The sequence below is a fragment of the Hemitrygon akajei genome, unplaced genomic scaffold (genome assembly GCF_048418815.1).
Source record: "Hemitrygon akajei unplaced genomic scaffold, sHemAka1.3 Scf000057, whole genome shotgun sequence".
Taxonomy (NCBI): domain Eukaryota; kingdom Metazoa; phylum Chordata; class Chondrichthyes; order Myliobatiformes; family Dasyatidae; genus Hemitrygon; species Hemitrygon akajei.
The window spans coordinates 1,318,334-1,330,696 of NW_027331943.1; the positions used below are offsets into that span (position 1 = coordinate 1,318,334).

The window sequence follows — 12,363 nt, forward strand, 5'->3', positions numbered from 1 at the left end:
CTGCTCAATTGTCACTCCTACCCTTTCCCTTCCAAACAAGTTTGGCCAGCTTCTCTGCCATAGAAACATGGAGAAGTTCAGTAAAGAAACAGGCTATTTGTCCCATCTAGTCAATGCCAAAAAAGCATTTAAACTTGCAGTGCGATCTGGACCAACTGGCAAAATGGTTTGAGAAATGGAAAAAGGAATTTAATGCAGACAAGTGTGAGTTGTTGCTATTTGGTCTGACCTGCCAAGGGAGGTCTTTCACAGTGACTGGTCGGGCACAGAGGAGTGTTGTAGAAGAAAGGGACCTCTTGTAGAAGAAAGTCCTTAATTCACTGAAAGTGGTATCACAGTTAGATAGAGATGGAAGGGAAGATTTTAGCCTAATGGCCTTCATGAACAAAAATACTGACAACAATAGATGGATGTTATGTTGACTTGTAGAAGACATTGGTGAGGCCTAATTTGGAGTACTGAGTGCAGTTTTGGTCACCAGCCTACAGGAAAGATGTAAAGACTTTGAAAGAGTTCAGAGAAAATTCACAAGGATGTTGCCAGGTCCGGAGTACTTGGGTTATAAGGAAAGATTGAACAGGTCAGGACTTTATTCCTTGGAGTGTAGAAGATTGAGGGGAGATTTGATTGATGGGCTGGGAGTACAACCAGAGGCCATGGGTTAAGGGTGAAAGGTGAAATGTTAAGGGGATCATGAAGGGAAACTTCTTCACACAGACAGTCATCCGGGTGTGCAATGAGCAGCCAGCACAAGTGGTGCATGCGACCTCAATTTCAACATTTAAGAGGTTCATGTAGGTACCTGGATGGTAGGGGTGTGGGAGTGGGCAGATTAAATAGTTCACCACAGACTAGATGGCCCAAAGGGCATGTTTCTGTGTTGTAATTTTCTACAAGAATGTAAAATATTACAAAAATTAACTCTGTCTTTTTAACAGCTGTGCGGACCAACCATTCACCTCAACAGGAATTTTTTATATGGCATTAAAACTGTGGCACTTTAAGTTAATAATACATAAAAGAAAATCCCAGATGCACATCAAGAAAGACTAATTGCGTGAGACTGTTTCGGTTACTGTGGGGCCAGGCACCCATGCAGCTCAGCAGGAACAGGGAATAATACCAATGGAGAGAGTCCAACTCCGCCAAGGTACAAATTGGAGATGACAGAAATGCCCCATTCTTATAGAAACAGGAAGAGCATCAGGGAATTGATAGTCATTCCAGATACCAGCACTCTGCCCAGTCAGGAGATGATTTCTCTGTCCAACTTGGGTAGAACCTCACTGTAACAGTGTGATACCAGATCAAACCTTGGTAACTCAAGTAATCTCATCTGAAATGTTGTCTTACACCCATTGATGGATTTTGTAAATCTTTTTACAGGTTAAAAACAAGAAAGAATTTGTCTCCAGGAAGTTCAAACAAGGCACACCAGTTTTGTTGTCTCTGTCCAGATATTTAAGAAGTGGAGCATGGGATTCAATCGACCATCCTTCCTGCTCAAACTGTGGGGAGGGATTCACTCGGTCATTTGACCAACTGGCAACCCGTCATTTTACACAGGAGAAAGGTTGTTCACATGCTGAAACAGTGTGAATGGATTCATTCGGTTATCACAATTGAAGGTACATCAGCAAGTTCACACTGGGCAAGGCCATTCACCTGTTCTGTGTGTGAGAAAGGATTCAGTCAGTCTTCCCACCTGTGGACACACCAGTCAGTTCACTCTGGGCAAAGGCTGGTGATCTGCTGAATATCTGAGAAAGGATTCACTCAGTCATCTGACCTAATGGCACACCAGCGTGTTCACACTGGGGAGAGGCTGTTCACTTGCTCAGTCTGTGAGAAGAGATTCACTCAGTCATCCCACCTACACAGTCACCAGCGAGTTCACACTGGGGAGAAGCCATTCACCTGCTCAGTCTGTGGGAAGGGATTCACTCAGTCATCCACCCTACAGAGTCATCAGCGAGTTCACACTGGAGAGAGGCCATTCACCTGCTCAGAGTGTGGGAAGGGATTCACTCGGTCATCCCAACTACTGGCACACCAGCATATTCACACTGGGGAGTGGCCTTTCCCGTGCTCAGAATGTGGGAAAGGATTCACTAAGTCATCCACCTTACTGGTACATCAGCGAGTTCACACTGGGGAGAAGCCATTCAGCTGCTCAGTCTGTGGGAAGAGATTCATTCAGTCATCCTACCTGCAGAGTCATCAGCGAGTTCACACTGGGGAGAAGCCATTCAGCTGCTCAGTCTGTGGGAAGAGATTCACTCAGTCATCCCACCTACAGAGTCATCAGCGAGTTCACACCGGGGAGAGGCCGTTCACCTGCTCAGACTGTGGTAAGAGATTCACTCAATCTTCCATCCTACATAGTCATCAGCGAGTTCACACTGGGGAGAGGCCGTTCACTTGCTCAGAATGTGGGAAGAGATTCAGTGATTCATCCAGCCTACAGAAGCATCAGCGAGTTCACACTGGGGAGAAGCCGTTCACCTGCTCAGAATGTGGGAAGCGATTCAGTGATTCATCCAGCCTACAGAAGCATCAGCGAGTTCACACTGGGGAGAAGCCGTTCACCTGCTCAGAATGTGGGAAGAGATTCACTCAGTTATCCCAACTACAGAGACATCATCGAGTTCACACTGGGGAGAAGCCATTCACCTGCTCAGTCTGTGGGAAGAGATTCACTGATCCATCCACCCTACTGAGTCATCAGCGAGTTCACACTGGAGAGAGGCCATTCACCTGCTCAGAGTGTGGGAAGGGATTCACTCGGTCATCCCAACTACTGGCACACCAGCAAGTTCACACTGGGGAGTGGCCTTTCACCTGCTCAGAATGTGGGAAACTATTCACTAAGTCATCCACCTTACTGGTACATCAGCGAGTTCACACTGGGGAGAAGCTGTTCATCTGCTCAGTCTGTGGGAAGGGATTCACTGACTCTTCCACCCTACAGAGACATCAGCGAGTCCACACTGGGGAGAAGCCATTCACCTGCTCAGAATGTGGGAAGAGATTCACTCAGTCATCCCACCTACTGGCACACCAGTCAGTTCACACTGGGGAGAAGCCGTTCACCTGCTCAGAATGTGGGAAGAGATTCGCTCACTCATCCAACCTACATAGTCATCAGCGAGTTCACACTGGAGAGAAGCCGTTCACCTGCTCAGAATGTGGGAAGAGATTCACACACTCTTCCACCCTTCAGAGACATCAGCGAGTTCACACTGGGGAGAAGCCATTCACCTGCTCAGAATGTGGGAAGGGATTCACTCAGTCATCCCACCTACTGGCACACCAGTCAGTTCACACTGGGGAGAGGCTGTTCACCTGCTCAGACTGTGGGAAGGGATTCACTCAGTCATCCAACCTACAGAGACATCAGCAAGTTCACACTCGGGAGAAGCCATTCACCTGCTCAATCTGTGGGAAAGGATTCACTCAGTCATCCCAACTTCTGGAACACAAGTCAGTTCATAGTGGGGAGTGGCCATTGTTATGAATCCCTTGGTTTCCTTTGATATGGACTGTCATTTTAAGAGAGATTAAGAAGGTGAATCAGTCTGACTTGCAGCTTGTTTAGTCTTAATTGAGGACACAGACACTCAGAGTCAGACGGAGACGGATGAAAAATGGAAGGATTGAAACCAGGGAAGTAGTGGCCAAAGGTCACTGTTTAGAACTTTCCTATGCCTGCAAAGATGGGTTAATTATCCACTATCCATTATCCATACATCGAATGTGTGGTTGTCACCTCATTTAACCCATAGGAGTGGATCTGATTTGGGATATCCTGTGGAGACCACTTATGTGTTAACCCTTGCCTGGGTGTGAGGTGGTCATTCATTTGAAGATGATAGCCCTCATGACAAGTCACTTTCGGTGATAATTCGTATGTAGATTTGTAAAGATGACGGATAAAGTCTACAGCAACTGTTCTCTCATTTTAACACTGTGGAACCTGTATAACAGACAGATGGACAGACGTACTTTATTGATCCTGAGGGAAATTGAGTTTCGTTACAGCCACACCAACCAAGAATAGTGTAGAAATATAGCAATATCAAACCATCAATAATTAAATAATAATAAGTTCATCTTTGCAAGTGGAAATAAGTCCAGGACCAGCTTATTGGCTCAGGGTGTCTGACACTCGGAGGGAAGATTTGAAAAGTTTGATGGCCACAGGCAGGAATGACTTCCTGTGACGCTCAGTGTTAGATCTCGGTGGAATGAGTCTCTGGCTGAATGTACTCCTGTGCCTAACTAGTACATTATGGAGCAGATGGGAGCCATTGTCCAAGATGGCATGCAACTTGGACAGCATTCTCTTTTACGACACCACCGTCAGAGAGTCCAGTTCCACCCCCACAACATCACTGGCCTTACGAATGAGTTTGTTGATTCTGTTGGTGTCTGCTACCCTCAACCTTCTTCCCCAGCACACAGCAGCAAACATGATAGCACTGGTCACCACAGCCTCGTAGAACATCCTCACCATCGTCTGGCAGATGTCAAAGGACCTCAGTCTCCTCAGGAAATAGAGACGGCTCTAACCCTTCTTGTAAACAGCCTGAGTGTTCTTTGAGCAGTCCAGATTATTGTCAATTTGTATCCCCAGGTATTTGTAATCTTCCACCATGTCCACACTGACCCCTTGGATGGAAACAGGGGTCACCGGTGCCTTAGCCCTCCTCAGGTCCACCACCAGCTCCTTAGTCTTTTTCACATTAAGCTGCAGATGATTCTCCTCGTACCATGTGACAAAGATTTCCACCATAGCTCTGCACTCAGCCTCATCTCCCTTGCTGTTCGACATAACTGCCTTCTCTCGACATTTACCCTGAATTACAAATATCTCTCTCATCACCTATTTTGTGGATGAACTGAACTTTCATACTTTACCATCTGAAGACTCCAAGCCTTGTTTCCCCCGAGCTCAATAGTTTGGGAGTTATATTTATACACATATATAAACATAACACTGTTAATTGTTGTTTAACTTGCTTAAGTTACTATATTATAAGTGGATACTAATAAGCATTGTGATTTTCACGTCAAAATCAGACTCCAGTAGTAGTCTGTTGCTGCTGGTTCGTTTCTGAAGCGTTACGGTTCGTAACAAAATGGGGCCTGCATCTGGGATATGATCAAATTTGAGGATTGATAAATTATCGATTTCATTGGGGAAATCTCTTTTGATTTATTTCTGTGTGGAAAATTTGCAGCAATGGATGTTGATCGATGTCAGGAAGCGCCAACTTCTGAGGTATTAGAGGACACCAGAAGGATTGAGTTGTTGAGTCTTGCTAGAAGGTTAAAACTTGCTAAGGTGAAATTGACAATGAGGAGGGCACAGATGCAGAGGATAATAGCTGAACATTATGTTTCTGAGAGTGTGTTTAAAGTGGAGGAGTTGGAGGTGTTTCCTGAAAGTAAACCTAGTGAGCTTGAGCTCCAGTACAAGTGAGAAAAATTAAAGATGGAGGCTGCGGAAAGGCAGAGGCAGATTTAGGCTGGAGAGGCAGAAAAACAGACAGAAAATTGTCTCATAAAGTGTAACAAAGGGGAAGGCTTAGCATGCCTATTCTGCTTTGACAGTTGATGAAGCAGCTTTATACTGCACCAATCATCGCCACTGGGCTATAAACGTGCAGGAGCAGTGTGTGGTTCAGTGCTTTGCTCAAAGACATTCACGCTGCCTTGGCTGAGGCTCAAAATCATGACCTTCAGATCACTAGTTCAACACCTTAACCACATGGTCACGCACCACACATTATGACCTAGTGAAACAGGCTGTGCTCAAAGCTTATGAGTTGGTCCCAGAAGCATACAGGCAAAAGTTTAGAAATTTGAAGAAATCTGTGAACCAGACTTATATGGAATTTGCTTATGAGAAATTTGTGTGTATTTCCCGCTGGTGCACATATAAAAATGTAAATGCTGATTTTAACAGCTTGAAAGAGTTGGTTTTAATTGAAGAATTCAAAAAGTGCGTGCCTGATGACATAAAGACGTAATTAGATGGAAATGAATCTGCCACTATGCAGGTGTCTGCTAGATTAGCAGATCAGTTTGCTTTAACTCATAAGGTTATGTTTACCCTGAATAAGAGTTTCAAAAAGAGTAGCAGGGATAACCAGGGTAAACCAGAAATTAATGCTGGGATTTGTCACACTTGTCAAGTTGTGGCTAAACCTAATCAGGTCATCCCAGTGGCCCCACTCCGGCCTATACCTGCATTCAGTGAACCCTTTTCCAAAGTTATAGTGGATTCTGCTGGCCCATTTGCCAAAGACTAAAGCTGGCCATCAGTATCTGCTAACTATTATGTGTACTGCATCCATATTCCCAGAGGCAATACCTCTCAGAAATATTAAAGCTAAAAATGTGTCGAAGGCTCTTACCGAGGTTTTTTTTTTACTTTATTCGATTTGCCTCAAGAAATCCAGTCTGATCAAGGAAGTAATTTTACATCTGGGTTATTCCAGCAGGTAGTTTATGAACTGGGAGCAAAACAAATTACATCGTCTACATACCATCCGGAATCACAAGGGGCTTTAGAAACATTTCACTCTACCCCCAAAACAATGATCAAGACATACTGTGTTGAAAATGGAAACGACTAGGATGAAGGAATACATTTGCTTTTGTTCGCAGTAAGAGAGTCGGTTCAGGAATCATTGGGCTTTACTCCATTTGAACTCGTATTTGGTCGCAGAGTGAGGTGACCCTTGACCTTGTAAAAGGAGCGGTGGATTGATGGGGATGTACATGTTAACTTGTTAGACCATGTTTTAAAGTACAAAAATAAACGACACCAATTCTGTAGTCTAGTGAAACAAAACTTAAAGATTTCTCAAAACAAAATGAAGTGTTGGTTTGATAAGCAGGGTTGCGAAAGAAAATACCGGGTGGGGGATAAGGTGCTTGCCTTATGTTGACGAATCCACTTCAGGTGAAATTCAATAGACCGTATGAAATAGTCTCTCAATTTAATGATGTGAATTATGTTATTACAACACACGACCGACGTAAACTAACACAGCTGGTACACATAAATATGATAAAGCCTTATTTTGACAATCAGGCACCATCTGTGAGTGTTGTTGTCAAAATATATGAATCTGGCAACCCTGAGAATGAAACAATTGACTCGTCTGAGACTTTTCACAAGCCAAACATTGTCCCAGTTAGACTAATGAACTCGGTTGTTCCAGAAAATATTGATAACAAGTTGGCTCATCTGCAGCCAAAGCAACAACAACAGCTGAAGGAATTAGTTCTGAAGTTTAAAGATTTATTTCCCGATGTTCCCAAGCAAACCACGGTCTCAGTACATGACACAGATATTGGTCAAGCCAAACCGATTAAACAACACCCATATCGCATGAACGTAGAAAATGTAAATTGGCTGAGCAATTGTTGTAAGTGTGGAAACAGATTCAGTAGGTCTCAGAGGCACTGATTATGGGAAGGTAAATGCAGTAACAAAAACAGATGCCTATCCGATCCCTAGGGTAGATGATTGCATTGATAAGGTTGGAATAGCTAATTTCTTACAAAGATTAATCTGTTGACGGGGTATTGGTGTGTTCCATTGACGGACAAAGGTAGAGAAATTTCTACATTTGTGACACCATCTGGGTTGTATGAATACAATGTTTTGCCTTTTGGAAAGAAAAATGCTCCAGGAACATTCCAGAGAATGATTGATTTTGAAATTCGAGGGTTAGAACACACAGATGCCTATATTGATGACTTAGTCACAGGGAGTGACACTTGGGAAGAGCATATCTCTGCAGTAGAAAAACTGTTTGACAGGCTTTCCCAGGCCAGCCTTACAGTTAACTTGGCTAAGAGTGAATTTGGCCATGCCACTGTGACCTGTCTTGGCTATGTTGTAGGTCAATGCAAGTTGGCTCCTGTTCGGGCAAAAGTTCAGGCAATTTCTCAAGTTCCTATTCTGACTGCTAAGAAGGCTCTTAGAAGGTTTCTGGGAATGAATGGATATTACCGTAAGTTCTGTAAGAAATTTGCTGCTGTCGCTCTTCCTCTGACTAATCTCCTGAAGAAGGGTGAAAAGTTTGTTTGGACTGAACCTTGTCAGGAGGCATTTGATCGATTGAAAGTTATTATTTGAGATTAGGCCAATCAATGTAGTATTCTCAGCAAATTTAATTAGCAGATTGGAGCTGTGGGTGGCAACACGAGTCACGGGTGCACAGAAAGTAAATGACAGGGCCAAACAGACAAACCTGTGGGTTGTGTGTCCTGTGGGTCAGCGAGACAGAGGAGATGGAGCCCACTGTTACCACCTGCCGGCGATCTGACAGGAAGTCCAGGATCCAGCTGCACAAGGCAGGGTGAAGGCCGAGGTCTCTGAGCTCCTTGTCGATACTTCACGCCTTCGTATGGCTACTGCTCTGCCGATGACTGCAAGGAACTGCAGAGAACATCAGAGAAACAAGCCTCCACTCCATGGACTCTCCCTACACTTCCCCTCCCTCAGAAAAGCAGGCCATGTACACAAAGAACTTCATAACCTGGACATTAATGCTGCAAATCCGCTCCCACATTGGCAGAGAGATACAAAAGCCTTAAAGGTGTACCTGATGTACCACCAGGCTGAAGAATGGCTTCCTGTCTGTGGTTATAAGCCAAATGAATGATAAAATGGACTCGGCCTCACAATGTAACTTGACGTGACCCTGCACCATATGTCTATCTGCACTGCACTTTCTCTGCAGCCATAATGCTTTGTTACAGTTATTTTTCTGTTGTATATGAGCTCAATAAACTGTTGTAATGGATCGATCTGTGTGGATGGTACATCAGGCAAGATTTTCACTTTAGCTCAGTACGTGATGATAATAAACAAATTCCCCACTTTAATTGTGTGGAAATATTAGACAGACTGAGCTTCTGCTCCGGAAACGAAGGAAACTGATCTCTTGTCATTTCTGTGGAAAGCAAATATATGGAAAATGCTTCAATCTCACTTTACGATCTGCAGTAACTGGGATCAGGTGACCGGTGGTGGGACTCTCATATCTATATCAGAATCAGGTTTAGTAGCACCGGAATATGACATGAAATTCGTTGTCTCTGCGGTAGCAGTAGAACCTAATTCTTAACAAAAGATTTTAACAATTGTGATTTAAAATAAGTATATATAGTACAAAAATAGAAAAAATAAAAATGTAATAAAGTATTCTAATTGTGTAAAAGTAATAAACTATTTTAATTGTGTGGAACTATTTGTTCCGGATCCACTGCGTTGTCTGAAGGGGACAAAGGTGAAGCTACACGTACACGTCGAGCAGTGACCCACAAATGCTGCAGATCTGCAGAAAAAAGTGAACAGGAAACGGGATCAGGTGACGGGTGGAGGGACTCCCTCCTGAACCGGTGACTCTGCTCCTCACCCCTCACACACTGCCCGACCCATCCGCCGCATTCCCCACATTATTCCATATTTACTCCAGATACATGTCTACTTTTCCACACCATATCTACACCGATCCCTTTCCCTCCACCCTCAGGTCACAGAGTCACGGGCTTGATTCCCATCCCCTTTTTTAGAGACTGGGATCCCTGATTCAACCGGTAAAGATGTTGTGCATTTCAATGTGTTCACCTCTCAGTCCTCGACTCTCTAAATGACATTTAGAGTTATCACATTTGATCTTTCTTCAGGTTATGACCCCACCTCTCCAGGGATCAGTCAGGTGAATCTTCATTGCACTCTCTATAACAAATACTCTCTAACCTCTTTGTTCATCCTCTATGGAATTAATTTCCATCTTCTGCAGCCCCGTGTTGCCCCAACCACTCACCTCCCACCCCTGTCACTATTTCCACCTTCCCACCTCCCCCCTCACCTGGATCCACCTCTCACTCCCCAGCTCTTGCCCCATCCCCACCCCTCACCTCTTTTCTGACTATTTCCCGTCCACTCTCAGTCCAGACGGAGGGTCTCGGCCCGAAATGTTGAAGATCCATTTCCCTCCACAGATGCAGCCCGACCCATTGAGTTCCTCCGGCAGTTTGTTATTTGGTCTGAAAAACCCGTGTTAGTATGGAGAGCGGGATTTTACACCATATTGCAGGGTTAGGGTTAGGGTTAATGTACTTTTCGGTGAGACAAGAACATTAATCACGGGTTTCATCACTGAATCCAGTGTTGTGGGATGTAAAGTCCCCTGTTATGTGTCCGGCTGTACCGTGTTGTTGGTGGAGTGGGTAGCGTGGTGTTTGTCTCGATTCGGGTCACAACACCAGAATTGCCAGCGGGGTCCACACACAGTGTATTAGTCAACAGAAAACCTCCCGTCCCTGCAGTCTTTGACTCCTGGTAAACTCAACACCCTGACAGTGTAGACCATAGATACCCCTTCCTCTCAGAGTCAGGGGATCATTCAGACAGCTAATCGCTGTGAGGAATTATATTTATTGATCATTAAGGTTCACGCAGATTCGTTTGGACGGATTTGATGTGGAGTTCGGGGTGTCCCAGTGAAAGGGCCGGACGGCCGAATTCTCTCCGTTGTCCAATCATCGTTCCAGGTGAGGCGACACTTCACCTGTGAATCTTCCGGGGTCGCCTATTGTGTCGGCTGCTCCCGATGCGGCCGCCTCGACACTGGTGATACCGGCTCCTCCGTAGTTGTGTCGGGTAGGAATTTTTTAACGGGTGTCGATATTTTTCTACCCTTTTGTGCGGGAGGGGTGGGTTTTGGAGGTTGATGATCGGGATGCCGTCTTTTTGATGCGGAGGGGGGAGGGAGTTTTTTTTTCTCTCTGAACGATGTTCATGCTTTCTTTGTTTCGTGGTTCTCTGGAGAAGAAAAAACGGCATTATTTATGAATACCTGCTTTGATAATAAATTAACTTTTGAACTATACACTCCGAGCGGGACTTCCCGGTGTCCAAACATTTCAATTCCGATTCCCATTCCCGTTCCGACGTGTCATCCCATCCCTTGCCAAGATGAGGCCACCCTCAGGGTGCAGGATCAGCAACTTATATTCCGTCTGGGTTCCCCCACCCAACCTGATGGTATGAATATCGATTTCCCCTTCCGGTGAACAAATTTACCTCACACCCCTCCCTCCCACTCCCTCTCATCCTCTCTGTCTTTGTACGTCCTCTCACCTGCTTATCACTTCACTCTGGGTCCACTGCTCCATCCCTTTCTCAATATATTGAAGTGTACCTGTGAGTGTCGATACTCAAAATATCCTCACACGTCAGGTGTTACATGGTTCGACCTTTATACATCCTGTTTAGTGTTTAAATATATAAAAAGTTAAAGAAGCTTGAATCTTTACATAAATTATTATCGCAACTATACGAATAGAAAATATTGTATTTTGGAAGTGACGAATGTTAACGGGAGGAGAGCAACCATCTGGGAGATTTGGAAATGCATTTCATCTCGTTCATTGCCTCACTAAAGTACTCTTTTTCCTATCAACACAAAGAGAAAAAGAGCCTCTTTTCAATCAACTGCAGTTGGTGGAGCGAGGCCAAGGATTTAATCAGCCACTAATTCTATGAAATGACGTAAAACTAGCTTGTAGCCTAGAATTTTTTTTCCATTTGGCTTCCAAAACAAAACTAAATTTATCCAGGTGTAGAAGAGGATTTTGGATGATTACCTTGAATATTTCATCAAAATCAAGCCGAAGATGAGCGAGCAGTGAATTTTTCTTTCATTATTTTCGACGCTTAAACATAGGTTTCGATGTTCATTCCGTGCTTAATATAGCTCCTTCCTGGTATCCAATGGTACAAATTGGAAAGAGCGGAAAAATGCTTGCATTTGTGTACAGGTATTTCCTAGCTTCCTTGGACAACGGGTCGAGCGAGAAGGAATTTCACAAATACCTAAATTAAAAACAGTCACAGCTCCAGGATTTCACCAAAAACGATCAAATATCCTAATGTTATTAGTGGTATTTGTCCCCACCAGCCAACACTCCCGCTTCCGTAAAATTCCCTCTATTTAATATCCGGGGTTGTTAAATTCCGTACTTGCTTATTTTCACTTTTTTACAGAGGTGTCGGCGCGGCTCTCCGGTGAGCTTTGCTAGCACTGCACCCCTGAATGTATGAGACAGTACAGTGATAAATGCAAAACCCTGAACAGTGTCGATGATCAGAGGGATCTTAGACTCCAAGTTCATCTCTCCCTGAAAGAGACTGCACAGATTGATCGGGTCGATAAGAAGGCAAATGGCACGGTTGTCTTTATTAGTTGAAGCACTGAGTTCAAAAGTCATGAAGTTGTGTTGTAGCTTTGTAAAACTAGTTAGACCACATCTGGAGTGTTTCATACAGTT

The 12,363-nt window shown here is 44.3% G+C and overlaps 1 protein-coding gene across 5 annotated transcripts in view; it reads left to right on the forward strand.

Annotated features, from left to right (window-relative positions):
• LOC140721564 (uncharacterized) overlaps positions 1-12,363 on the forward strand; it is a 33,320-nt gene that overhangs the window by 16,034 nt on the left and 4,923 nt on the right. For 3 of the 5 annotated variants that reach the window (XM_073036388.1, XM_073036389.1, XM_073036390.1), the window contains exon 3: positions 1,387-6,408. The exons of 1 other annotated variant lie outside the window; for it this stretch is intronic. In XM_073036388.1, coding sequence (XP_072892489.1) covers positions 1,793-3,517 — 1,725 coding nt within the window. In that variant the 5' untranslated portion in view covers positions 1,387-1,792 and the 3' untranslated portion in view covers positions 3,518-6,408. Of the gene's footprint in view, positions 1-1,386; positions 6,409-6,506; positions 9,417-12,363 lie in introns of those variants that run through there. One more of the 5 variants, XR_012097409.1, reaches the window with a different exon arrangement.